Genomic DNA, 26,595 nt, shown 5'->3' on the forward strand with positions numbered 1-26,595 from the left:
ATGTATCAACGTTGAGAAAGGTGGGGGAACGGACATGCTTCCGATGCCACGTGACGATGACAAAACATCGTGATCGGATTGAGATGGGATGTTCCTTCTAGATTGACAGTCACTGGTTAAACGGCAGGAACAGTTAACAGCAATCCTCAAATGTTGCCCTTTTTCAACCATTACCACTTCAAGCTTGAATCATACCACAAACCAGAAGTTTTATCCGCTAGAAGCATAAGCGACAGAATTAGTACGTCAGTTTATGCCACTTACACCAGCCTCTTTGAGCTGCAACTACTGCGGAGACCAGATTTAATCGGATATGCATCATGACGATCACTCCCAATATGGAAAACAACTCTAACAATCACTTTGCGCCGTCTACTCTACTCCAGCTACTCCCAAGTCCAACAACTTCCCAGTATACATGCTAAACAGAGATTCTTGCATCCACATCCCGCTCTCCGATAGTGGAGGGTTAGCCCGCAGTGGGGTGGACTCGGAGTCATACTCGGTCGTGATGCGGAAACTGGAGTCGCCGATCAATTCTTTTCCAACTCCAACTTGAACTCCTTCACAGCCAATTCAGACCAATTCAACACACCAAGAGCCCTTCAACATGGCCAACGATCACATCCTCACTCTGTCGTGCCCCGACAAGTCCGGCATTGTTTATGCCGTGACTGGTATCTTTGCCGACAACAAGCACAACATTCTCGACCTCCAGCAATTCTCCGATCCCGTCTCTGAGCGTTTCTTTATGCGAGTTCACTTTGGTCCTACCGAGACCGAATCTACCGAGCACCTCACTGAAGCTTTTGACAAGCTCGCCGCCGAGTACAAGATGGAATACGATATTCGTCCCGTTGCCCGCAAGACCCGAGTCCTCATCATGGTCTCCAAGATTGGTCACTGTCTCAACGATCTTCTCTTCCGCATGAAGACTGGCCAGCTTCGCATGGAGGTTCCCGTTATTGTTTCCAACCACCCCGAGTACGCCGCCCTCGCCGAGAGCTACGGAATTGAGTTCCACCATCTCCCCGTGACAAAGGATACCAAGGCTCAGCAGGAGGGACAAGTTCTTGAGCTCTGCAAGAAGCACAGCATTGAACTTATTGTCCTGGCTCGTTACATGCAGGTTCTCTCTCCTACATTGTGCGAGGCCATGTCTGGACGCATCATCAACATCCACCACAGTTTCTTGCCTTCTTTCAAGGGAGCCAAGCCTTACCACCAGGCTTACGAGCGTGGTGTCAAGATTATCGGTGCCACCGCTCACTTTGTTACTGCTGATTTGGATGAGGGTCCCATTATTGAGCAGCGCATTGCCCGTGTTGACCACGCCATGAGCCCCAAGGATTTGTCTGAGGAGGGTTCCAATGTTGAGAGCCAAGTTCTTGCCGCTGCTGTGCGGTGGTATGCTGAGAAGAGGCTTTTCCTCAACGGTCACAAAACTGTTGTGTTTAACTAGGTTTAGATAGGCGTTAATAAAAGTTGTCTATGATTTATGATCTTTAACTTTAACTGCTTGGGTGCGCTTCTACAGAGTGATACAAGCGTTTTCCTACTCTAATCGTGGTCTATATACAGTGATACGAAGTCCCGAAGCATAGCTGTTCCTCTGTTCCAGAGATCTCCCCGAATAGCTCAGCTGGAAGAGCGTTCGACTGTAATTGTTATATGTCATCGAAAGGTCACTTGTTCGATCCAGGTTTCGGGGATTCACTTTTTGCTTCTCATACTTGGATTGTCAACTGAAGTCAATGTGTGTACCCTGCTTTACTTTTTTCTTACTTGGGGTCCCTGTCGTACGGAAGCTTGTGAGAATGTCACTTACTGGATAAAGTAAAAATAATACTAAAAATACAAAGTGCCCAGAGCAGCATTTGAGACTCTAAAGGCAGTGAACCATTTCACTTGAACCTCTGGCAAAAATGAATCCCCGAAACCTGGATCGAACAAGTGACCTTTCGATGACATATAACAATTACAGTCGAACGCTCTTCCAGCTGAGCTATTCGGGGATGTCTCCGATATCGGAGGAATAGCCATTGGACTTTGTTAGAAGGCGAGCCATAATGACTGTATATATCACCAATTGTGGCAGAGAAGCAAGAATCTGGGACGAAGAATTGCAATGCCCATGGGCTACCACTTACCACTACGTTTTGACTGACACTTTCTTTACTCTTGTTATTTCTTTATCAATACCATCAACATTGATTAGTACGCTACTACAGTTGTTGAGCGAAACCCAAGTGCCATTCGCACAGGACCTACCCTAGGGCAACAACATAACATGTCGAACAATGGGCGACAGCAAATATGTCCAACAGACACAGAATATCTAGCATTAATAATTGAGTCGCCATTGTCACTGTAGTTAATTTGTCTAGTTTGCATGTACATAGTCTCGATTGGAGCGCTTGATGATCGCCTCCCTCATACAGTTGCCAAAACACCAAAGCCTCATCACGAGTAAATCGGAGGATCACGACTAAGCGCAGCACAACGCGCAACTATATCCATCGTGTATGAGAGCTATCTGAACAACGAATCTGCTTATATGCACACCAGACTCTAGAGACATTTGCACCCCTGCCAATCCGAATGACGTCAAACTCCTGGGCCATTGACATGATATACACAGTTTTCATTTTTGCTTTGTTACTCGGCATGAGTTTTGCCGGACAGACCAGCCTTGCTTTGGTACAGACAGTCTTGACATCGCGTCTTGCAGTATCTACCTCACCACCCTCACACTCCTACCAACCTCCCCCCTCTCAACTTGCTCGACCCTCGCTCTGACCTTTTTCCAAACCTCCTCGTTAACCTCCTCAACACTACCTCCAGCATCAACAACAACCAGATCCTCCTCCTCTTGTGTCCATCCCTCTCCCTCATCAAGTCCCAGTCCCTGGGCTGCAATGTCCTTGCCGCCCATACTAAGTCCCCAGAACAATTCCCTCACGCGTTTCTGCATACCAGACCTTTCGTAGACTTCCCCACCCCATCCACCTCGTGCCTGCGCTTGCTCCTCTGTCAGGTCAAGGAACAGCACAAGGTCAGGACGGGGAAGGCCGCGTTCTGGGGCGCGGGCCCAAGGGAGAGTGAGAGAGGGGTTCTGCTTGGCGGCTGAGTAGACAATTCCTGAGTGATAGTAACGGTCACAGAGGATAGTTGTTCCTGAAGCCAAAAGGGACTGAATTTGTTTGCTAAAAGGGTTGTTAGATTTGGCGATGCTTTGTGTCGTGGTACTACTCACACAGCTTCCCATCGGTTTGCGCTGAAGAGCAAATGAATGACATGGTCGTCCATTTCTACATTGCTCTTGAGGTAGTTATCAATCATCTGCCCGATGGGTGTAGTTCTGTCTGTGCAATGTTAGCGTAGCTTGATATGGTAGAGGTCAAACTTACCAGGAAATCTCATAACCTTGACCTTTTTACCCTCTTCGACAAATCTCTGCTCCAGCAGTTTCACCTGGGTTGTTTTACCACTTCGGTCCAAACCCTCCAAGACGATAAAGGCGCCTCTGTTGCCAGAGTCATCTTGAGCGTTGCTCGCAATTGCGGCTGTCGCGAGATCGGTGGTTGAAGACATTGTTGTTGAGAGTGGCGATGGGAAGTGGATGAAGCTGACATGATATGCACACTGTCTTGGCGAGGTAGGTGGTGCTTTCACGTGGTGGGGTCAATCAGATCATGTTCACATCACAGGACATCAACGTTGGAGAATAGATTCGATCAATTGTACTCAGATTCAAAACACAAAAAGTAACTACACAATTAAACAGAACTCCAGCGCTTGGTCGCCTGCGAGAAGAGAATCCAATCCAACGCCATGCTCGCGATGCCGTCCCATTTCCCAAAACATACATGTCCATCATTGTCCGTTATCCATTATTCCATATACTCATACGATAGATATTCTCATGAAGTTGCGTCTTCGTCGTGTGCGCTACCACTTTCCCATAGCTCAAAACTTTCTCCTGTTCCCTCAATAGGTTCCAAGACAGCAGCTTTTGATGTTCCTTCTGTAGGCTTGGCCATGAGGCTATCAATATCTTCTTGTGTAGCGACAGCCTCGAGTTCTGGAAGGCTGCTTGACTCGAGAGACTCGAGATTTGACTCTGGAATAGTGCTTAGTTCTGGAACGTTGCTCTCCACAACACTGCTCTCTGGTTCATCTGCTGGTACAATGATGACTGATGTCTCGTCGCATCCCTCGGCGTAAAAGTCGGCAGGGCTCATTTCTCCCAATGCGACGCGTTCTTTCTCCACCATCATGTCGTCGGCTCTGGGTGAGCGACGAGTCTGGGATACATCATCGGGAGGAGGGACATTTTCCTTGTCGCGACCTTCAGCGCGATCTCTGTTGCGCTTGCGCTCGCTTTCCTCGTCGGATGAGATATCGAGTGTGCATGTGCTGTGTTGGAGAAGGTTGGTCATTTCTTGTTCGGGGGTGTCTTCGTGAATCTCAAAGAACCAGCTGGCCTTCATGTCTGGTAGGACAGGTTCCTTGGGAGCCGGCTTGGCAGCATATCCAGGAATGGTGCCTTTGAGAGCAGCATCGAGAGAGAAGGGAGCGGCAGCACCAAGAAGAGTGGGAGGATCAATACGTCCAAGAGTGCGTCGTCGGCTTGGTCCAAGACCAGATCGTTTGGTGGTTCGGGTAGGGGATCGACCAGCGGGTGCATGAACGGGAGTGGACTTTGAGATGCCGCTGTTGGTCTTTGCAGGAGACTTTACTTGAAGAGTGCGGCGGGACTTGGTTGGGCTGAGGCGACTGGGGATTGGAGAGGGAGCAGACAGAGCAGGTAGGGTGGGTAGAGATGGAGTCTTGAGGTGAAAGGCCGATGGTTTGAGGATATCTCTGGTCAAGTCTTTTGATCCCTTGGATCGTTTGGCAAAAGCTGAAGGATCAACATTTTCGAAGTCGTCGGTATCAATCAGGTCAGCCTTTCGTTTGCCTTTGCTGGCAGTAGGAGGAGCGATAGCTGTTGAAGGTTAGTGACGACGATCAAACCCTGGGCGACCGACATCTCCACATACCATTTTGCCTGTTCTTAATGCTTGTGAGGGATTGAAGTCTGGACCCATCAAGGGGAGCAAATGGCTGACGAGTGACAGTTGCCATGGTTCAGTGGAGGAAGGTGATTTGTTTCGAGAATTGCTTGTTTATTGTTTATCGCGTGAACCAAAGCAAAACGACGTGTAAATGAAGAGGAGGATGATGATGATGGCAAAAGTGGGAGGAGAGCGGGTAGAAAAGAGGTGCTAAAGGTGGGTTTTTGGTGCGGGAGGTGCGCGTGGAGGGAGATGGGGTCGGGATTAAGGGAGACCCCGGCCAGTGCAGTTGAGCGCGAAAGTGGGCGTATATTCGTGCCTTGGACCCGACGTGAACGTGAGCGTGAGACTGAGACGTGCCAGTGGACCACTACAGCAGGTACTAAGGTGCTGTAAACTTTTAGTGGAGGCTACAGGGGAAAACGAGGAATGCTGGTATCGCGAACTTTCGTGTTTAATGAGATCAAGATGAGACGAGATGATTTGATTTGATCTGATTGCTTTTTGCTGAAGAAAAGCATTGACATGACGGTTGAGTGATTTCGAATTGATGCCTCAGGCTGACAACAGCTTCCCCTCACCTCATCAATTAATGGACACGCCCATGTTCGTATCGCTCGTCACCGCCAAGTATCCCATTGATGATTCGTCCACTCTCATCAAAACCTTGGCCTTGTGGGACATGAGCTAAAGCTCCACAAGCGTCAACCCAGTTTCTTACATCGCATCCAATCGTCGCGTTCAAGTCTAGCCAGTGTCTCTAGCGCCTATGCAAGGCAGATGCACTAGATGTACCAGATGTAGTCAGATGCAGCTCGATGCAAGGGAGCATATATTCATCTCTGCTTCATCAAACACCATCAAGCTGTCTCCCGTGTCGTGTCTTTATTGTATGCCCTTCTCCAAGTATCCCTCTTGCGAGCACCTCCTGGATAGCTGCCAATATCCGTCGCGAGTCACATTGTCTGTTGTCCTATGGTCACCTGTATGCGGCCGTCTTATCACAGCATGATCAGTTTCGACAGATAATTGGCTCTTAGCTCTGATCCCTGGAAATAGTTGATCGCCAACCAGATCATCCAACTCCACTCAACGAGACCCCTGCAAAAGTGTAACTATCGGATCGATTGTTTCTATTAAAGGTCAGGCCATCCGCGACCTCGCGTCGTGTCCGTGTTGCAACCCCTCCCGATAATACTTGTAAGTGCAACGCCGCTCTAACTGATGCAATAACCTGCAACCTGGGGGCTGGGAATGAGACATGATCGTCGGTATTGCCATTTGACAGACGTTCATTAGTAGAGGTTTACCATACCTTGACGCCTGGCTCTGACCAGCCCTCCTACAGGTCGCACTGCACCACCTGCAGGATTGCCTCAATGCCAACTCAGTGTGACCTTTTGGCCTCTCAATAAATATTGCCGACCTGCATTAGCTATCATTAACCAAGGCCGCAGAATACCTGGCGACCTGCACATCACGTCACAAATCAAAACCGCAGAAATATAACCAAATATCTCTATTAGTTGCTTATCAAGTACTAACAATGCTGCGGTGTCTGAGGTGTTTCATAGTGATACCCTGCCCTTTACCTGCTGGTCAACCTTTGGCCCAATCATTTACCCTCGTGAAGATGGTGTAGACCATGGTTCGTTGGCCTCCTTGTAACTTCATCATCCTCTCCAAGCCCATGTGGATGAGCTGATCTGGCCTGGTCGCTGGCTAGGTCTTGGCCCAAATCGTGGGACGATGAAGGGAACGCTCCTGGGACTATCTCATCCTGATGGATTTGATGTTCTGGACTGGCTCGATAGGTATTGACTTGATCGAAACCAAGGTCATGTTTGCTGTGCTGAATAGTAGATGTCGTAGCGTCGTCGAAAAGATCGTGTCGGAGAATTGCAGGTGGACTGGCCGATGCCTTGGTATCGGTTCGAAGTTGGTGAATTGAGGGTGGATAGGATGCAGTAGTAGTCACGTCTTTGCTCAACCTGTGATTCCCGTGAAGATGAAGGGTCGGTCCTTTTGGGTCTTGGCCAAGGTCGTGATCGTGAAGATGAGGCGTCGGCCCCTTTGGGTCTCTATCAAGGTCATGATCGTGAAGATGGGGTGTCGGTCCCGTTGGGTCTTTATCAAGGTCGTGGTCGTGGACAAGCGTCGCATCAGTTGGTGCAACAGGATCCAGGGCAATCGAGCGCTGCCGATTCTTGCTGCTACGGCGGCTGTTCCGAGTCGAAGGAGATTTCTCAGATTGGTCCTCAGGGATACATGGAAGGCACTCGTCACTCTCTGAACTGGAACATGGTGACTTGATGCCGACGTTCGAAGCTGAACTTGAAGAACTCGACGATGAACTCATTGGAGGTTGAGAAGTATACCCACTGGAGTCACTGGGCTTCCGGCACTTTTCTCGACCTATGATTTCGTTTTCGACCCGAATGAGAGTGCAGCAAGGCTTGCAACATCCTGCAAAACAGTCTCGGTTGTCATTTCCGTCAATGCCGTAGAATTGTCGAACATCTCCTCGAAGATCGGTAATGAAACCACCGTACACTAGACTGTTAGAGCAAGCTCAATAAAGACGCAGGATACTTACGAGGAAGGCAAAAGGAAGCAAACAGACAACACTGATTCGAGAAGATGGGATAGATTGGAGACTTCTAGTGTTTCTCCCGAGTCTCGTAGATGCCGTTGCGTCTGTTGACAGCTTCACTCAAGCGCATTCTGGTACGGCCGTAGGCGACGCATGGACAACAACAAGCCTCGGCTGTGACATGGGAGGAGGAGTCGTCTTTGTCTTCAAACATCCATTTTCCAACCTTTTCGAAAGTAGTGCGCTTATCAGCTGGCCGTGTCTGGGGAGGAAAAGCCGGGGGGTCGGTAAATGAAATGGTTGATGATGAAACCATGATCGGCTTGAAGGGATAAAAGAATGATGATAGAAATGAAGATGGAGATGAGTGAATGTGTTGGGAGATGCTGAAGAGTTGGAGAAGTTGAAGGAGGAAAGGTTGTGCTGGAGTGCGTCGAGGTGGAAAGAGGGAGCGTGAACAAAAATGGAAGGCACGAGTGGTCAAGGAGGCACCGCACCAACATCATGTGAATCAGTAGAGAAATAGGCACCTTAGGCACTAAGGTAATAAAGGCTGCCTAGAGCCATTTGGAGGTAGACATTCCCAGAATCGCCTCATGAGTATTCTATTTAGTAGAGACAAGTTTAACCAATGACGCTGCAAACTTGATGGCCAACACATCGACCAAGTCAAACATGGTAGCCCAGATGTCTACCGATATATTAATACAAGTCTATTATGTGTTTCCCATATAACGTCAAGCAAAACTCCGCTAATGCGTCCGTATGCTATACTTCCAGCTCCCATGACTGGCCAAAGGATCTCTAGGTCCATCCCAGACTGGACACCAAGATTCTTTCGCCCCTTCTTCGGCCCTGGCTCTCGAATCTTGCACCATTTTCATGATAAACTTGCTATCGTGCAACTCGTCTTGATCGTCCTGATCCTGGGATAGCCATCCCTCTCGTCTTCCATCCCCTGAATTAAGTCGATGACCAAGTGGCCGAAGTCCAATAGACTCGGTGCTACTCAATCTCTCTGATCGTAGTTGTACAGGTTGACCTGTCAACATGGCCATTTCCACGTCCAGATCAATCATTCCACCTGAAGCTCTATTCGGAGGTCGAGATGGCGGCGGAGATGCATGTGTGGTGGAACTCATCCATCTGAAATGTCTTTTAATCATGGAAGCTCGTGATCGGTCGCGGCGATCGGTTTGGGTTTCTCGTTGTCGTCTTCGTCTTCGAATATGATGCTCAATCAACATATTGAGTGAAGGTAAACAGGCGCAAACAAAGCCAATGGTGATTTCAAGATTCCTATATATGTTAGACAATAACCAGACACGCTAGATTGAGACATACGTTAGAATGGCAATTGGAGTATAATCCACTGTGATGTCGTCAGAGTTGAGAAAGTCAACTGCTTTAACCACTCGAAAAAGCGTTAGAGCCGTCGCAATCCCTCCAGCTCCCAGAAGCAGCACAATCTTGATTCTCTTCCCGACAGACAAATTAAGTCGACATGTCAACGGTATCGGCACAAGAAGAATGATGAGATCGGTAACGATTGATAGCGACAAGTCCGAAAAGAATATCTTTCGTTGGTTGAGGCAATGGGCGTTGTGGACTTTGGGATCCCAATATGTTCGGATAGGATAACAATTGACGATTCGCAATATTTGGATCGGGACGTATGCGACTAGTAACGCCCATATGAATATTCGAATTCCCTTGGAGACTCGCGGTTCGACAGCAAAGACTCGTGCCATAAGGAGGAGGATGGTCGCTTTGGTAAAAAAGGAGGCAGGGATATACACAACGGTACTGGCGTAGAACCACTGGATTGTCAGATGAAGTTCAGGTGTAAAGCAACTTGCATACCTTGAGCCAATTGTAGTATTCCGGTTTGCGTATCTCCCAAGCATGGTAACCTGCTCCATATCGGGCCACTATCTTGTTAGAAGAGTAGACATTGAGAAAGACGCACGTACTCATTAAAACCGTTGTACAATACATAATTACACAAACCTATCAAGTTAGTAAGGACTGACGTTAGTAGAGGGCTGTCGTACAAATGCTGCTATACATGTCCCTATGACTGTCAGCTTGGTGTTCAGTCTTCACACAGATTTTGGACATACAATCTTCAACCCCTATATTGCGACTAATTGTACGTTTGACATAAACTCGTACGAGAAAGAAAGTCGTGGTAAAAAATACACAGATCACTGCTAAAACGATATTAAGCGTCCAGTATACATCCTCAGGGTGGTTGTAGTCAGGGACAACCCCTGGAGGAGCATTTCGATTCGAGTCGGGACCTGTTGCATTCCACATGACATGGAAATGAGGCCAAGCATTGCGTAGAATTGGAGAAATACAGAAATAGAGACAAGGGCGACGTTTAAAAGAAAAGGCTAAGCTTTTGGGCAGCGGACTTGACTGGATCTACCGTTTGAGATCAACGACGCTAGCGATTGGCGCTGAACTTTGTTGCATTTCAGCAAGGGTTTAGATGGGCTTCCATGTGGCGACAATGACTCGGACTGATCAGACGAGGTGGATTTGAGCGTCGTTGATCTTGTGGCGCTCCGACTGGCTATTGACGGTAGATGGGTGACATACTGAAGATCTAAATAGTTCCGAATTTCAGGGAATGTGGCGATTCGAGCGTTGAACCGTTCTTGGCAACAAGGGGACTGTGCTTAATGAGAGCTTGTACTCTGTAAGCACGAATAGTATCTTGGACCTTGTGGTAAATACCTCGAAACAAAACAAATGAATTCAATCCAAACGCCCACTCCGCTTGAGCTTTATCTCTAACCATTAATTCCTACATGCTATCAAGTTTATTAAACCGATGAGTATAATGACTTGCGTCTAGGAAATTATCCAAGTCATGATGAAAACCTGCCTGTATCCGTTTCACCAGTATATCAAGAAGTAGCTGACGCAAATCTTTCGCAGGAGAATCCTTATGGAACCAATTATGACGAATAAATACCCCGTCACCTCCATTTCCGTCCTTGCGTGGAATCGCGCGTACGTCATCTGTCGAATAGTCGTAGCGGACATGGTTGGAGAAGGCTGCTTGCTCGTGTGCCCAATCCTTCATCCACCTTTTACAACCTTCATATTTCGTCTCGGTCGGGCACTGATTCCAATCGTGGAAGAGGCTCAGAGTTCGGGTGCTTTGTCGAGCAATGATGAAGCCTGTGTTCATCATCACCAAACCTTTTCCATCACGATTTCTCGGACTATCTGGGTCGTTGGACATGGCGACTAGGGTCTCATCCGTAATGTTCCACAGACTCATCAACCATTCAAAGGGAATCTCAGGATACACAAAGACAGCATCCGTATCGAGAAAGACAACAGTTTCATAAGTCCCAAGTGCCTGCTTGATCATAGGGACCTTTACCCATGTTCCATGTCGTTTGTAATAGTTGGGAGCTCGAATGAACTGATAGTCATAACCGTGGATCATAGCTGGCGAGAGGAGATGTCAGAAGAATATTTCAAGTCAAGAAAAGAAAAGAGAGAGGAGAAAATAATGTACCGTAGAGATAGTGGTTCATCATCCCACCCGACCTCCCTGTCAGTTCGCTGGGGTTTAATGGTGATTTGTTCAAGAGGGTGCCAGCGCCTGTGTCAAGCCGAGTGTCCACGTCCAGAATGAGCAACTTCTTCTTCAAAGGCTCCCTCCAGCGATGATTTCTCTCTCCGATCGTGTACTGGTAACCTTCTCTCGTGACAAAGTGAGTAGCATTGATGTCGTGAAGAAAAGGCTCCCATAGATGATGCATTAGCTCCGATGTATTTCCCGCCCGCTCTATTGGCAAAGTCGAGAAGGACGATCTAAACACTGGTGAGCTACAACTGATTTGCTGGCATGTTGAAGTTGAGAGGCCTCGCTCACTTGAACCTAGTCGATGAGGAATAAAATGGCCAAGTGTGCATTATCAGCCCGAATGATACCAGAATGCCGATGGCTAGTAGGACCACCCTCTGCCTGCTACCTCGACGCAGATACAGGTAGCCCATGATGACGACCGTAAGTCATGGACAGCTTCAGCACTTCAGCGGACTGTCGGAGCCTTGAGAGTGGTCGACGAAAAGAGGGATCTGGATGCCCTCAAGATGCTCTGGTTCGGAAGGTTGAGTTTGACGAGGTTAAAATATTTTGGGCTAGAGACCGGAAGACGGCTGGGAAAGCAAGGGGTTAAAAATAATAAGCATATATATGATCTACATTGTTATTGAAAAGGGATGAAATGTCGTTGGCAACAAATATCAGTTTATTTAGCCTGAGACATTGGAGCGCCACCAAGAAGACGGACCAATTCACCCTTGACGAATTCCATCTATGTCTCTCCCTGCTTAGGATTAATATCTAATTCATTCCATTTAACCAACAGTTTCCAGACAGTGCAAAGTTATTAAGCTTTGAGGGAGATGGAGTATACACCAGAATGCTGTCCTTTCTGTTATACGTATCTCTTGCGTGTCTACATTGCCTTGCGATAATTTATCTAAACTAAAAGAGAGCAAGGGGGTTTAAACCAGCCTTGAACCTCCCTTTGAGTAACATTCTCTGGTACAGGCAATCTTGTAACTTGTGGAAGACAGCTGAAAAGAAGTGACACTCGTTGTTCCCTTTGAATCTCTTCGTGTTTGTTAAATGGTTCAGCCAGCTCTGCTTTTCTTTATGATACTCTTCTGCCAAAGCTTTCGTTTTGCCATCTTTGCAGTAGCTCTACAAATCTGGAGTTCGTAAAACAAGTGAAAGAATGGTCATCTTGCAAAGCTCCACGCGTTCCTTGAGGATTTGCTCTTTCATCGGACTTAGTATCTTGATTCTGTACATCTTCGTCATCTTTGTATCTTACTCCCAAGGGTATGCCTTCCTCTACCTTCCCTGTTATGTATATCAGAGGGTTATGCTGACAACACGAATTTACAAAGGTACCGGCCTCTGCAACTACAGATAACGGATACCGCCAAATCGAACTATCATGAGGAGATTCACACAGATGGACCTGACCAAAATGGCATCATTAATCGACAAACAGATCTTCAACTGTTGCTTGCTGAACTATGGAAGCCTCTAATACATCCAATCGACGACCGAATATTTGTGACTGACAAGGGAGAGCGCTTTGAAGTACCAACAAGCCAAATGCGATGGAAGAAGCCTCTAGGCAAGAAGGTTATTCTTATTGATACAGACACACGTCTCAACACGACCGAAGAAAATACAATCCTAGACAAACGTCCTTTACACTTCCCAACCCTCCATGGACGGACAGGTGGACATCTCAATCACTACTTGTACGCTATGATCCACGGATACGATTACCGTCTAGTACGAGCAGCCGACTACCCTGACCGTCACGGTACTTGGGTCAAACCTGCAATTGCCAAGGAGGCCCTCAAGACACACGATTTCGTCATATCTCTCGACTCTGATGCAGTTTTCACTCATCTCAATTTGCCAATAGAGTGGCTCATGAACCTATGGGACATCAGGCCAGAAGAAACCTTGGTTGCCATGGCTTATGACCTTGACATAAAGATCGATTATGACACTCGAGGCAACCTAGTCCTCAACACCGGATTTGTCATATCTCAAGCCAGCCAGCGCACCCAAGAAATGTACGAGCGATGGGAGGACTGCCCCAGGAGCATTCCTGGTTGCGAGCATTGGAATTTCAAGTGGGCGCATGAGCAGAGTGCCTTCTCACACTATATTCGTTATGAGTTCAACAGAACGCACGACGTGAAGAACATACCATGCAGCCATGCTAACGGTAACGAGTTTACGGCTGAAGGGCAATGCAAGTGCCAAGGTATTTTTGTGAGTCACAATTGGAAGAGTAAGCAGAGAACACCAGAGTTGCTCAGTCGGAGTGTCATGACATCGCTAGCCCGGCGCATACATGGCCAGTTCCAAGACAACATCCATGACCTCTATACGGATTCGTCAGATAAGACGTATCCGTTGGAAGACATTGGGATCTAAGGATATCGTACAATAAGATATCAAGATGTGTCAAAGAATTGTGAGTCATCTACTGATGGTATGCGGACGGTCGACGGTAAGAATGTGGCCAACGAAACTAAAAGGAGGAGACTGACAGCTGGGCTGATTGCCAGTATCAGTAACTGCCAGTCCAAAAGAGAGAACTTGAACTGCCTTTGCTCTACTGGCCTTAATTTCCTGTACCCCCTCATGAGAGCGCAGTTGCCTCTGAATCAGAGCTGCTGCCTGGAGCTGAGGGGAGAAAATTCATTTCCCTCCTCTCACACCTTCATCTCCTTCCCCGCTCCTTTCTTCACAACTTCTGGCTCGCCTTGATCCTCTCTCTCAACATCATCTGTCTTGAGTCATGGTCAAGTTTTCGCCGCAGATTCGATGCACCCTTCTCATCCCCGACCCTTCGAAAGAAGGTGTTTGGGGATGTATTCCTTCAGTCGCTACCGATGACAAATCTGTCTTCGTCAACCTCACTGAAAAGGGCATTCGCCTGTCTTTTCCACGAGACACAGACCGAAGTGTGTAGGCTTGGTACAGCTCAGACCTAGAGATGACAGCCTCTACCCTTCACCATATTACCATCGAGCTTCTTGGATCCAGCACTAACGTTCGCGAACTAACCGACAACGAGGCAAAAGCCTTTGAGAGTTACGTGAGCCGCGACAAAACGGAAGGCTTCCGGGTACTGACACTCACCCCTACAACTGACAAGGCTTGTGGTCCTCGTATCAACGGCTTTGGAACCTCCTTCCACGGCGTGAACGCAACGGTCGACGGCTATGTTAATCAAGAAACCCAGATTTGCGGAGTTGCCAGTCTCTCCGAGATCTTTCGCCGAAAGGATTTCACCATTCTTGTCGAGGAGACTTGATTCGCTCCGTATCTCCCCTACCTTAAAGCTCACCGAAAGCCGGAGACGTTTGGTTACGGAGAAGTGTGAGTACTCGCGCTTTGGCTTCTACCCCTCCATTCGCCTCTTGCATTTTCACTAACAGTAAATTTTAATTAACAGACACAAATGGGACATATCACAGTACAGAAAGCAGGTCCCTAACCTCAGAGGTATTGCGTTCAGCCCTCGAGTCCGATTTGAGAATGCAAACGAGAGAGACACAGCCCTAACTCAAATGCACGTCCAAGACGTCTGGGACTTTAACGATGCGTTGGAAGATGTTGCCGAGATGGAGTTACCATGCCTGATTTGGAGAGTCGGCGAGGAACCTGCTGAGAAGACAACTCAGTTTGTGTGCTTATTAGAGCCCGACAAAATATTCGTAAGTGAATCAATCATTCATACAAACCGACGACATCTGACACTTCGAGATAGCGGCCTCACCATTGGCGCGCAGCCCGTCGCGCTCTTCACGGAGATGCTATTAAGCTGGAGGTAACGTTCAAGCCATCAAAAGACGTGCCTTGGAGTGTATCTTGGGAAGCTTCGCATCTGACATTTGCTTCATCGGATCATCTTCGCGGAGTGGATCTCAAGCGCAGGCTCCCGCTGCTTCTCAAGCGACCAGAAGATAACTCACGCAGCCATAAGTTTTGCCCTTTCAGTTATCCCAAGTATGAAGGCACGGGCGATGACTTGAAACGGAGGACCGTGGTATTTCACTGCCACTTGAATCTCCATAGTGAGTCATTGCGGGTATTCGCCATCAACCATTTGAGCAGTCCGAAGATCTCACCTTCAACGATGGAGGCAGACCCCCGCGCCTCCAGCAAGCAGGCAATTTTCAACGAGTTGCTCATCGGTCAAGGTCTCTGGTCGCTACAGAAACAAGGCGTCAATGTCGAGCTTCCTTCTTTTGACATTTTCGACGGTATCCCAGTTGATGTCCGAGATGCTTGTCTGAAACATGTTTTTGAGAATGACAAGGAAAGGGTACGCCGATATTTTGGCAAGTTGCATCTTGGTCTTGGGCTAGTGTCCGGACCCCCTGGGACCGGCAAGTCCCATCTTGCTTCGATCGTTGTGATACTTATGTGCCTCAACAAATCTATCAAGCATGTGTACGTCGCTGCAGCCTCCAATGGCGCCACCGACAACATCGTCGAACGCATCGATGGAATGGCTCAGACTATAATCGGAACGTTACTCGGAAGTGACGTCAAGCACCTCATGTTATTGAGGGGATACAGTCTCGGTATCGAGGTCGAGAATTGCACAATGGCTTTGCTCAACATACCATTCAAGGAGGATGCTATTTGGAACCCATCCCCCTGGAAATTCAGCCGTTCCTTGTGCTGGTGGACACTGCGCGTGCTAGGATCAAAAAGAGTACCAAGGTTGTCTGCAGACGACAACATCGAGCTCTGGAACCTTCAACAGAGGTTGAATGCACTTATTGAGCCATCTTCGACACCAAACGACCCAGAACTTTTGAAATCCCGACAGCTCTTAAAACTTGCCAAAGGTTTTGAGTCTCCTGTCGCCTACAAGTCCATTGTCACAAAGTAGTCGCACAAAAAAACACTAATTCAGTTGATGGAACTCGTGGTAGGATGCGCGGATGTTGTTGCAACCACTCCCGCAACGTCTATTTCCTGGATCTACCAATCATTCAACAACAAAAAAGCTCGTGCGGTTGTTTTTGACGAAGCTGCCACGATGTTTTGTTCTGATGGTTTATTGGTATATGGCAACACACCTCGACCCATGGTTGCCATCGGCGATCCGAAGCAGCTCGACCCAAATCTTACAACTGCGTTTGAGTTGTTTCATGGCAATCGAAAGAAGCACGACAGGCGCGACGGTGTACATCAGCCTCTTCCGGACCCTATCCCCACCAACAGATTTGCCCAGTTTGCGAAGATTTCTTGGCTCTCGTGGTTCATCCATCTTGGGTGGCCCGTTTTCCATCTCTACACTCAGCATCGGATGGCAGAGGGAATTTTCGATCTCTCATTGAACAGTGTTTACAGGACTTTAGTTCCTCATTTTAAATACAGTCCTTTGTGCCACCCCAAAAACTTCAGTCTTGGGCTGAAAGTCGAGGAGTATCTCAAGACCGAGTATCGGATCAAGCCCTCGCCCGAAAACACACTACAGCCAGTTTTCTTCGACTGCGTCGATTGTCCATGCAGAGAATATCCGGACAGTCTTTCCCGACTCAACCCGCGACAAGCAGACGTTATTGCGAAGCTTCTTGTCAAAATGATTTGCAAGCTGAAGGTGCCTACTGAAGACATTGTCGTTCTGACCCCATACCGAGCAAACATCGGCGCACTTGGTAGAAGGTTCAGGAAGGAATCGGTGCTCAGGGGCGTAGAGTTCACTACGTTCAACAGGTTTCAGGGTCGTGAAGCTCAAATTGTCGTGCTAGCTCTGTGCGTTGATACAGAAACTGGTCCGATGTTTGTCGCAGAAGAGCGCAATCTCAATGTAGCATTGACGCGCCAGAGGTCCAGCCTTCTAATCTTCGGCAACATCAAGACGCCAGACTATAAGTCGCACATTTGTTTTGACCCTGACCTGAGCGAAGGCTGGGAGGAGCCACGAACAAACCAGAGAGTGTTCAAGGAAGTGTTCCGCATGATTCAAGCCAGCGGACGGATTGCAAGAATGGAAGGCGATGAAAAAGCCGACCCTGACAGTCGTTGGGTAGACTAAGGGTAGGAATTAGGTCCGATACTGATGGTGAGGTATCAGCTAAGCTACATGCTCATGATGGCCAAGGGTTCCGGGTACATTTTGGAGGGGTTTACAACAATGTAACTAGACAACTGGTTGGTGATATTGAACCCAAAAGGGTCGCGGAGTGAAGGATATACAGAGCTCTGCCATGATATCAATCTATGATGCCCGTCGTTCACCCTCTGCCGCCCTCAAAGATCTTTGCTTTCGTTCATCGTTTGTATCCGCCACAAAGTTGTTGACATGATCAGGAACTTGGGCTGTGTTGTATGGTCCTGGAATAGGATCCCCGATTGTTTGATACACAGGCAGCACTCCTGTCCATGTCGAAGTCACCAGTTCATTGTTTTCCATGTCACTTTTGTCATCCGTGGTCGAACCCGCACTGATCTTGGCACTTGCCGAGACAATTTTGACTTTCAAGATGTTGGTGCTTTGCATCTCTGACGCCAGAGGGGGTTGACGGGTATGTCTCCATCGATCAGTCACCACACTGTTGGAGATTAGTTCCATAGCGTATAGCTTTTCCTCGTCTGACTTCACAGTGGTTGCGTATCCGAAGAGCATTGCGGAGCGATAGTTGTAGTTGTGCGAAAAGGTTGCTAGAGTCAAGACAAGTCCGTCGACGTGAGATGCTGCGACGCAGACCGGCATTCCTTGGACCTCTTCTCCGTCGACTGTTGAGGACTGGGCGAGGTTCATTATCCTCGAAGACACATAGCCATGTAGGTAAAGTTCCAATGGATCACCCAGATCAGCACTCGGGCGCTCGAACGATCCCAGTTGCCCTATCATGGGAAGAACGATTGGGAATGGTTGAGATGGTGAATTGAATGAGACATGAAGGATTGGACATGTGTTGACGATAGTATGGACAGTTTCGAGGTCATAAACACCGTGGACTTTGTACCGTTTGATGGTATTGATGGAGTCTTTGGGATACTGTAAGTTGTGACGACCCATGATGTCAATTGATCTGCAAATGGATATGTACGTGGTATTGGAGTTGTTGTGTCTCTTGATCTTATATGCACCTCTCCCAGGCTACAATTACCCTGCAAGGCAATTACTCCCGTTGTCGTTATCTCGGCACCGTCTCGGATAAACTCTATCCCGAACCCCACCTCCACATCTTGATCGTGGCCACACTCAATCCTCCATCATCAGATACCCCGCGACATTCAAGTCGCAATTAATTAAACGCCATGGTTCTTCAAGATCTCGGCCGTCGCATCAACGCGGCGGTCACAAATCTCACACGAGAGCAAAACCTCGATGAAAAGGTACGCCCGTCGCTCTCAATTCGCCACTCTGCTAACTGACTACCTGTCCAGGCCTTTGATGGCATGCTCAAGGAGATCTGCGCCGCTCTCCTCGAAGCAGACGTCAACGTGAAACTCGTCGGCCAATTGCGAAAGTCCATCAAAACGACAGTCAACTTCAAAGAACTCCCCCCCGCCGTGAACAAGAAGCGCCTGATCCAAAAAGCCGTCTTCGATGAACTCGTCAAACTCGTCGATCCCCACGCCGAACCGTTCCGACCAAAGAAGGGCAAGAGCAATGTCATCATGTTTGTCGGTCTCCAGGGTGCCGGAAAGACAACGACCTGTACAAAGCTCGCGCGACACTACCAGTCGAGAGGCTTCAAGGCTTGTTTGGTCTGTGCCGACACCTTCCGAGCCGGTGCTTTTGATCAGCTGAAGCAGAACGCTACCAAGGCCAAGATTCCCTACTATGGTTCCCTCACCGAGACTGATCCCGCCGAAGTCGCCCGCGCTGGTGTCGACCAATTCAAGAAAGAGAGATTCGAAGTCATCATTGTCGACACGTCAGGTCGCCATCGCCAAGAGTCTGCTCTGTTCCAGGAGATGGTGGACATTCAAGAAGCCATCAAGCCTGACGAAACGATCATGGTCCTCGACGCATCGATCGGTCAACAAGCCGAGTCACAAGCGAAGGCGTTCAAGGAAGCTGCTGATTTCGGAGCCATCATCATCACCAAGACAGACGGTCACGCACACGGAGGTGGTGCCATTTCTGCTGTTGCAGCCACGCACACCCCCATTGTGTTTATCGGAACTGGTGAACATATGCTGGATTTCGAAAAGTTTGCTCCTCAACAATTCGTGCAAAAGCTGCTTGGCATGGGCGACATGGCTGGATTGATGGAGCACGTCCAAAGTCTCAACCTCAACCAGAAAGACACCATCAAGCATATTCAGGAAGGTATCTTTACAGTCCGCGACTTGAGGGACCAGCTTTCCAACATTATGAAGATGGGCCCTCTGTCAAAGATGGCTGGCATGATTCCTGGTATGAGCAACATGATGCAGGGTATGGACGACGAGGAAGGTGGTGCCAAACTCAAGCGAATGATCTACATCTGCGATTCCATGACCGACAAGGAACTCGACTCCGACGGCAAGATTCTCATCGACCAACCGACTCGAATGACACGAATTGCCCGCGGCTCGGGTACATCAGTACGAGAAGTCGAAGATCTCCTCACCCAACAGCGAATGATGGCTGGCATGGCCAAGAAGATGGGTGGCAACATGAAGAACATGCAGAGAGCACAGCAAGCCATGGGTGGTGGTAATAAGGCACAACAATTAGCAGCCATGCAAAAGAGACTACAGAGTATGGGAGGTGCAGGCGGTGCTGGAGGTATGCCTGATATGGGAAGCTTGATGAAGATGCTTGGTGGAGGAGGAGGTGGTGGTATGCCCGGCATGCCTGGCGGCATGGATATGCAAGCCATGATGCGACAGATGGGTATGGGCGGCGGTGGTGGTATGCCTGGCATGCCCGGTATGCCAGGAGGTGGCAGAGCAAAAAGATGATTTAGTCTCTGGCGTTGCATGGGTTGGCGTTGTGGTCGTGGCTTAGAACAGGCATGAATGAACTTGTCAATGTTTGCTGCGTGTGCTGGCACTGGAAGGGGTGCAATTGGACCACGATGTCGTTGATCATCTGTCAATCATAGTCGTTTGTAGTCGGCACAGCATGTATCCTGGTCCTTTCTTTTATGTATCATGATCATCATTACAGTTTCTGTTCATTGTACAGAACAGCAATTTACTCAGTTTGCCTGGACTTGGGGTATATGAAACTTGAGACTCTGAAAGCATAAGAGACGAAATCAGTAGGTCAGTTCAAGTTATTTAGGTCAGATCTCTCAGGTTATTCATGTTGAGAACCTAAAGATTCGACGTCGAGTTTTCTGTTATTTACAAACTGGGCTTTAGTATGACATGTTGTGCAGTCGACAGGACCACAAGCAGGAGATCACAATTGCAACGAGTGGTTAAGCTAATGCTTTGATCCGTATTGGATTGGATTGGAATATGCAGATGGGACGTATAAGCATCTTGTGTTTGTATGATCGTCCCACGCCACTCGTTCAAAAACATAACAGTGGCAGCTTGAAGAAGCGACTTATTTTACCTATCCCATCATTGAGTAAGAACTCGCAGTGCTGGATAGAGCATAGCTTGAGATAATTGACTCATCACAGCACGACATGGCGACGCATTGTGAAGCTTTATGATACCAACCACCTACCTATGCCTGGGGTCCTTGACGCTGAATATTGCCTTATATTACCCTGATACTCCGCCTGAGTGAAATTCCTGGTCGCGAGTCTCGGCAAGTACTGTCAGAATGGCATCGTATGCTGGCAGGGAGTCTCTCACCAAGCCTGGGTACCAAACGGTGGCAATCGGTCCATAGAGCTCAACTTGATGTTTGATGCCGAGATTCAAGAGTCACTGGGATGTTGTTGAGCAACGGAAAAGTCGTGAGGTCTCAACCAACTTCGGGCTGTTCTTCAGCTCCTGGCGACGAGGTTACATCAGCTCTGGTTCCTCACATGAATGTATGAGGAGGACTGTGGTTGATTAGTCCGTCTATAATCATGCTTGAAGTAAGTGTTTTGCACAGATTTACAAGCAAAGCATTGGCTATTATTTGCTCTGTGTCCATATCGCAAACTATCTAACTCTGGACTCGACTTTCATATCGGACAGAAGATCCATGTATTTATTGCCTATTCAGGAAGCGGGGCATTTGTTGTAAGAAGGCGTTGACATCAGCTCCTCCGATAACCGACTCCCTCCGAGAACATGACGCAAATATATAAGTACACAATATCAGAATAGAGAAACTATCCCTCAAGAACTTGGCCCATCGGTGTTCTACAAAATGGCTACTCGCACATCACTTCGGCACCTGGGCTGCGTACCCAGACATCTTTTCACCTTTCGCAGATACATATCAACTCGAGATATGACAGCTACAGACTTGAAGAAGCTCAAAGTTGACCAATCAAGATTGATGGAGGCTTTACACGACACTTGCAAATGGGGAACTGGCCTCAAATGGGGAGAGTAAGTGATCCAGTCTGCATTCCTCAACCAAATAACAGGCTAACTAGATTAGCAAACCAACTGATACAGGCATGTCGCGTCTGGCTCTTTCAGATTCAGATAAGCAGGTCCGAGATTGGTTTGTCAAAACCACAGAGGACCTGGGTTGCAAAGTGACGACTGATTCTATGGGAAACATCTTCGCAGTGCGTCCCGGTCGCAAAGAAGGACCACCGACGTTGGCAGGAAGCCATCTAGACACCCAGCCTTCGGGTGGAAGATATGATGGGATTCTGGGCGTACATGCTGGTATCGAAATGCTCAAGGTTCTCCAGGAGCACGATGTAGAGACAGAGTATCCAGTTGGTGTGGTGAATTGGACCAAGTAAGTCTTCAGTCCAAGAATGAACAATACTGACCACACAGTGAGGAGGGTGCTCGGTTTCCAATCAGCATGATGGCGTCTGGAGTCTGGGCAGAATCCATTACCCAAGAAAGAGCACACAGTCTGAAAGAGGTTGCTGGAAACGCAACAGTCAAGTCAGAGTTGGAAAGAATAGGGTATCTTGGTGAAACACCAGCCAGCTATAAATCCTCACCAATTGGTGCTCATTTCGAACTTCATATTGAACAAGGCCCGATTCTTGAACGGGCGCAGAAGAAGATTGGAGTTGTACAAGGTGTACAGGCTTACAAGTGGTTCACTATTGACATTACTGGACGAGGTATGTGTTTTTTCCAGACGAAGCGTGGCCTTGCTAATTAGTTAGATGCACACACCGGTTCAACTCCTTTCTCTGATAGAGCAGATGCTCTTCTCCTCGCTGCAAGACTCATAACTCACTCACATCGGCTAGCGACCAAGCACAAGGCACTTACATCGACGGGAATTCTCAACCTTACTCCTGGAAGCACCAACACCATCCCCGGCCACGTCAGCTTCAGTCTTGACATACGATCACCCTCGAACGAGATAGTTGAAGAGCTTGAGAAGGACCTCCGTCGCGATTTCGATCTCTTGGCCAGCGGAACAGACGTGGATGGGTTACTCGCAGGCTCAACACCAGCACTTCCTCTCTCCCTCACATGGCGAACAGACACGATCTCAACGGCAACCAAGTTTCACCCAGATTGTATTCAAGCTGTGAGGGATTCTGCCGAGTCTGTTCTCGGGAAAGATGCTGCGGTAGACATTTCGAGCGGTGCTGGTCATGACAGCGTGTACACTAACAAACACTGTCCAACAACTATGATCTTCATCCCATGTAAAGGAGGAGTAAGCCATAACCCGGAAGAGTACTCTACACCTGAGGAGTGCGCTATTGGAGCAGAGGTTTTGTGCCAAGCGGTCGTGCGATATGATCAGAAGAGAGTTCAATAGGTTCACTCATGATAAGTTGTTGCTGCTGCTGCAGATACCATGTTAGGAACACTGACCTGACCGCTCAAAGCATAAGAGATGAAAACCTTTGTCTAACTTACGCAACTTAGACTATACTCTGATGTTATTTATCCATGAACTCAGTTAGTTAGTACAATGTCCAGTCTCTCAACAGTACATTGAATCCCAGTACCTCCCTGATGAGAAGTAATTGCACTGACGAATACCAAGCTCCTCAAGAACAAAGACGAGAGTGAGTATTTCCATATGACGCCATCTTGGAAATGCTCCCAACGCCCTCGAAGTTGGGAGCTGCGAGTTGCAGTATTGTTGACCGAGACATCAATGGCGCAAGACAGTGCATGCACTGTGATCACACTATCCCCTCACAATGAATTGCCCCGCTCTCAACATCACCAACTCCTCTTCTCTCATGTCTCTCCTTCGGACCTTCAAACCTCATCGCCTCCACCCTTTGTCAGCAGGATCTTCACCATGTCTCACAAAACACAAGAACCGGTCATCACAAAAACCTCGGACCTGTCACTCCAAGACGCCAAGTGGATAACGCTCAAGAAGATCGAATACGTCGACCAAGTCGGCAAAGAGCGAACATGGGAGGTCGCAACACGAAAGACAAGAGGCAAATCTGGCGTTGATGCTGTAGCAATGGGAAACATCCTCCTCCACCCATCCAAGCCCGCCTCAACTCTGCTCGTCATCCAGTACAGACCACCTCTGGACGCCTACACGATTGAATGGCCCGCTGGGCTCATTGATGCCGAGGAAACAGCCGAAGAAGCAGCTGTCAGAGAATTCAAAGAGGAGACTGGCTATGATTGCAGGGTTTTGAGCGTCAGCCCTGCACAAGCTGCCGATCCCGGAATGACAAACGCCAACATGCAACTGGCAATGGTCGAGGTTCAATTGAGTGAGAATGAGGAGGAGCCCGAGCAGAGACTGGATGATGGAGAGCACATTCAACGAGAGATCATTCCTCTTGCTGAACTGTATGAACGTTTGGTCGAGTACTCCAAGCGAGAGCGTACAGTGGTTGCAGCCAAACTCTTCCACTTTGCCGCAGGTATGCATTTTGCTCAGACACAAAAGTATTATTAAGTCAAGATTAGATAGAAATCAATGCGATGAACAGACGGTCCACAGCTTCACAGCCCGTTCAGTTGCAATATGTCCAGTGGCAGCACCTTTTCAAGTTGTCGCTGTTTGCTAAATTTGCTATATTGTTTTTTCCTCCCTGCTCTATGACAATTGATTCCATAGCGAATTGCTGTACATCGTATCCCCGACATCGAGACGGACTACCCAGGAATAGTTACGTAGCGAGAAACGTCGTACGCATGTGATTCATATGATTCATGTAATATCTTCATCTGCACTTATGAATCACGGAGATATCAGATACTGTCACGTATCAATTGAGTGCGCGTGCGCGTGTCCGTGAATCATAAGCACAGACGAATACGTCGCATGAATCATATGAATTACTTGTATACAGTTCTGATTCATAGCCCGAGATATTGTAGTAATCTTAGGTATAAATAAGTCATACATCTACCGTTCAACTTTGACTTCTTTCTTAACTCATTACACTCTTCATACAGTTTGCACTTTGCCGTTTAACTTCAACGTCCCCCTTTACTCTTTACGCTTAAACTGAGATCTATCATTATGTCTCAACAAACTCCCAATGTCGACAACCTTGCCCAGCGGCCTGAAGAACTTCTTTTAACTCTGCCCCCCCCCCCCCACCCCCCCGGAAGTCAAGATCATGCCAGATTATTTTAGAACGATGTCCGACAGATCCTGACCGAGCCCAAGCGTCCACCTTCGTCACCTGTCAGTGCTGCCAGTCGAGCCGACAGTTCTGCATCCGTTCTGCAATCCTGCCAAAGTGTAGTCGACAATGCACTCACGGCGCTTATCGCAGTGCCTGAAGAGGGCGACAACAGCACCAGAAAGCTGATACAACTAGGTCGCCAATGGTGCCGCGATCGACTCAATACCTACCCCGGAGAGCAGAGCGAGAGCGCTACAGACTGCTGGATCCACACAGACAAAACCAGTGGTCCCAATGGAACAGGATACATCAGGGACAACATCGCCTATGCCTGGCGGCGAGCCTGGAGAGAAGATTGGAGAACAGTTCAACATTCATCAAGTTGCCATCGCCAGTACATGCCAGAGGCAGTATCTCGAGCTCTGCAGAAGAGAAAAGGACCACGAGGTAAGTCGCTTCGTTCATGATTGTTGCTACAGTAATTTTCAGGTTCAGTTACAATTGCGAGCGAAATTGGCTTCCATTCACACACTTTTGGCATGTTTTACCCTGGAGGTTAGGTACATAGGAGAACTCTTCGGTACACTGCTTATGCCGGTGACCAGAATTGGCCCATCGTTTAGCCTGAGAAAACAGCTTATTTTGGCCTTACCAAACGCTGACCGTCAGCGCCCCAGGTAGATTCAAGTACCCTCATGTAGTCTCTTTATGGTTCAGAACAGTCAACGCTGACATGGGTCGAAGTCCGTGCAAAACGCAACGCAGAGTACAAGATGATTTTCACCGATCGCTTACGTCTGTGCCGAAGCCATCTTCCCATTCTTCTTGAACCCATCGCCACGAACGGTTTTTTTCCCGCGTTAACATATGGATAATGCCGTACCCTCAGTTTCTACGATAATATTTTTTTTATTGTAGCTAGACCTGCAAAACTACCTATTAAACTGGCTCACTACTTTGCCAAATCATCGAGGTCGCCTAGCCCAGAACCTTCCTGGCAAGCGCTCACTGACCAAACCATGGATGCAGATAAGGATTCCCTCCAAGACTGTTTTAGTGACGATGATCTCGAAGATCAACTTACCGATGTCCCAGACCAGCCGAGTCAGCTGCCGCGACGGGCGGGCCTCTCCCAACCAAGCCAGCTCCGACCCGTTCCACAGACGCTTCCTTTCTTGCCCTTGACTGAATGGGATCCAGATCAGCGATACGACGACCAGCCTCCCTCTTATATACACTATGCGCTTGAGTGGAAGATGACCTTGCTCAGTTTGCTTGGCGACGTTTCTATTGTTCAAGACATCGCTCTAGCTCCAGGCGACTTCTGGGACCATACTTTACGGCCAGAGCTAGAAAGACTAGTAGAGAAAACAAGATCTAACGAGCCCTGTAAGGCTGATGCAACCACAATCACCATGTCTGTCACCGATCGATCCGAGCGAGATATAACTAAACGGTTTGATGAGTTGATGATTGATTAGCTGGTCGTAGAAAGACAGCTGCAAGCATGGAGCCATCTAACCTGTAACGGGAAGAAGATAAGGATCCAGGTTGCGTTCAGCTACTTGGAGAGTGGCAAAACGGCCCGCAGCGCTGGACGCGGGGCTAGCGCTTATCAGCTAGCGGAACGGAACGCCCGGCTTGATGCAGAGCAAGGGACATCAGGCGGACCCGATCCGTGGAGGCAGGTGCATAGCCTTTTGCGATGTCCCGGACCTCCATGTGATCGTGGCCCGTACT

At 48.3% G+C, this 26,595-nt stretch overlaps 14 protein-coding genes and 2 non-coding genes across 16 annotated transcripts; 9 read left to right on the forward strand and 7 right to left on the reverse strand.

Moving 5' to 3' along the window:
• Positions 1-610: 610 nt before the first annotated feature.
• On the forward strand, positions 611-1,462 carry FGSG_08971 (formyltetrahydrofolate deformylase; the record flags this gene model as incomplete). The annotated part of the gene is made up of 1 exon (XM_011330537.1): positions 611-1,462. The coding sequence occupies one exon, from the start codon at positions 611-613 to the stop codon at positions 1,460-1,462; it is 852 nt and encodes a 283-aa protein (XP_011328839.1).
• Positions 1,463-1,627: 165 nt separating this feature from the next.
• FGSG_20719 lies at positions 1,628-1,712 on the forward strand. The gene has a single exon. It is a non-coding gene; the product is annotated as a tRNA-Tyr (tRNA).
• A 108-nt stretch (positions 1,713-1,820) lies between these two features.
• Positions 1,821-3,594, reverse strand: FGSG_08970 (uncharacterized protein; the record flags this gene model as incomplete). Its single annotated transcript, XM_011330538.1, has 5 exons — positions 1,821-1,827; positions 2,272-2,338; positions 2,761-3,206; positions 3,257-3,365; positions 3,411-3,594. 5 exons carry the CDS (start codon positions 3,592-3,594, stop codon positions 1,821-1,823), a joined length of 813 nt encoding a protein of 270 aa, XP_011328840.1.
• Positions 1,931-2,015, reverse strand: FGSG_20718. Its single transcript has one exon. It is a non-coding gene; the product is annotated as a tRNA-Tyr (tRNA).
• A 165-nt stretch (positions 3,595-3,759) lies between the features above and the next one.
• FGSG_08969 (uncharacterized protein) lies at positions 3,760-5,213 on the reverse strand. Its single transcript, XM_011330539.1, has 2 exons — positions 5,046-5,213; positions 3,760-4,990 (listed from the first exon to the last, which is right to left on the reverse strand). The coding sequence occupies exons 1-2, from the start codon at positions 5,128-5,130 to the stop codon at positions 3,924-3,926; spliced, it is 1,152 nt and encodes a 383-aa protein (XP_011328841.1). The 5' UTR covers positions 5,131-5,213; the 3' UTR covers positions 3,760-3,923.
• Positions 5,214-6,675: 1,462 nt separating this feature from the next.
• FGSG_08968 (uncharacterized protein) lies at positions 6,676-7,969 on the reverse strand (the record flags this gene model as incomplete). The annotated part of the gene is made up of 3 exons (XM_011330540.1): positions 6,676-7,618; positions 7,657-7,757; positions 7,880-7,969. The coding sequence occupies 3 exons, from the start codon at positions 7,967-7,969 to the stop codon at positions 6,676-6,678; spliced, it is 1,134 nt and encodes a 377-aa protein (XP_011328842.1).
• Positions 7,970-8,405: 436 nt separating this feature from the next.
• On the reverse strand, positions 8,406-9,972 carry FGSG_13487 (uncharacterized protein; the record flags this gene model as incomplete). The annotated part of the gene is made up of 5 exons (XM_011330541.1): positions 8,406-8,952; positions 8,998-9,473; positions 9,517-9,588; positions 9,623-9,663; positions 9,777-9,972. 5 exons carry the CDS (start codon positions 9,970-9,972, stop codon positions 8,406-8,408), a joined length of 1,332 nt encoding a protein of 443 aa, XP_011328843.1.
• Positions 9,973-10,468: 496 nt separating this feature from the next.
• On the reverse strand, positions 10,469-11,679 carry FGSG_08967 (uncharacterized protein; the record flags this gene model as incomplete). The annotated part of the gene is made up of 3 exons (XM_011330542.1): positions 10,469-11,124; positions 11,195-11,493; positions 11,555-11,679. The coding sequence occupies 3 exons, from the start codon at positions 11,677-11,679 to the stop codon at positions 10,469-10,471; spliced, it is 1,080 nt and encodes a 359-aa protein (XP_011328844.1).
• Positions 11,680-12,973: 1,294 nt separating this feature from the next.
• Positions 12,974-13,657, forward strand: FGSG_13486 (uncharacterized protein; the record flags this gene model as incomplete). Its single annotated transcript, XM_011330543.1, has 1 exon — positions 12,974-13,657. The coding sequence occupies one exon, from the start codon at positions 12,974-12,976 to the stop codon at positions 13,655-13,657; it is 684 nt and encodes a 227-aa protein (XP_011328845.1).
• Positions 13,658-15,368: 1,711 nt separating this feature from the next.
• On the forward strand, positions 15,369-16,133 carry FGSG_13485 (uncharacterized protein; the record flags this gene model as incomplete). The annotated part of the gene is made up of 1 exon (XM_011330544.1): positions 15,369-16,133. One exon carries the CDS (start codon positions 15,369-15,371, stop codon positions 16,131-16,133), a length of 765 nt encoding a protein of 254 aa, XP_011328846.1.
• Positions 16,134-16,829: 696 nt separating this feature from the next.
• On the forward strand, positions 16,830-17,285 carry FGSG_13484 (uncharacterized protein; the record flags this gene model as incomplete). The annotated part of the gene is made up of 1 exon (XM_011330545.1): positions 16,830-17,285. The coding sequence occupies one exon, from the start codon at positions 16,830-16,832 to the stop codon at positions 17,283-17,285; it is 456 nt and encodes a 151-aa protein (XP_011328847.1).
• A 183-nt stretch (positions 17,286-17,468) lies between these two features.
• Positions 17,469-18,272, reverse strand: FGSG_08965 (uncharacterized protein; the record flags this gene model as incomplete). Its single annotated transcript, XM_011330546.1, has 1 exon — positions 17,469-18,272. The coding sequence occupies one exon, from the start codon at positions 18,270-18,272 to the stop codon at positions 17,469-17,471; it is 804 nt and encodes a 267-aa protein (XP_011328848.1).
• Positions 18,273-18,514: 242 nt separating this feature from the next.
• On the forward strand, positions 18,515-20,379 carry FGSG_08964 (signal recognition particle 54 kDa protein; the record flags this gene model as incomplete). Its single annotated transcript, XM_011330547.1, has 2 exons — positions 18,515-18,592; positions 18,665-20,379. 2 exons carry the CDS (start codon positions 18,515-18,517, stop codon positions 20,150-20,152), a joined length of 1,566 nt encoding a protein of 521 aa, XP_011328849.1. The 3' UTR covers positions 20,153-20,379.
• Positions 20,380-21,512: 1,133 nt separating this feature from the next.
• FGSG_13483 (beta-alanine synthase) lies at positions 21,513-23,064 on the forward strand (the record flags this gene model as incomplete). Its single annotated transcript, XM_011330548.1, has 4 exons — positions 21,513-21,697; positions 21,750-22,061; positions 22,103-22,401; positions 22,447-23,064. 4 exons carry the CDS (start codon positions 21,513-21,515, stop codon positions 23,055-23,057), a joined length of 1,407 nt encoding a protein of 468 aa, XP_011328850.1. The 3' UTR covers positions 23,058-23,064.
• Positions 23,065-23,402: 338 nt separating this feature from the next.
• Positions 23,403-24,176, forward strand: FGSG_13482 (uncharacterized protein; the record flags this gene model as incomplete). The annotated part of the gene is made up of 1 exon (XM_011330549.1): positions 23,403-24,176. The coding sequence occupies one exon, from the start codon at positions 23,403-23,405 to the stop codon at positions 24,174-24,176; it is 774 nt and encodes a 257-aa protein (XP_011328851.1).
• Positions 24,177-24,665: 489 nt separating this feature from the next.
• FGSG_13481 (uncharacterized protein) lies at positions 24,666-25,456 on the forward strand (the record flags this gene model as incomplete). Its single annotated transcript, XM_011330550.1, has 2 exons — positions 24,666-25,302; positions 25,424-25,456. The coding sequence occupies exons 1-2, from the start codon at positions 25,150-25,152 to the stop codon at positions 25,454-25,456; spliced, it is 186 nt and encodes a 61-aa protein (XP_011328852.1). The 5' UTR covers positions 24,666-25,149.
• Between the last annotated feature and the right edge of the window lie 1,139 nt (positions 25,457-26,595).

Source organism: Fusarium graminearum, chromosome 4 (assembly GCF_000240135.3).
Source record: "Fusarium graminearum PH-1 chromosome 4, whole genome shotgun sequence".
NCBI lineage: Eukaryota > Fungi > Ascomycota > Sordariomycetes > Hypocreales > Nectriaceae > Fusarium > Fusarium graminearum.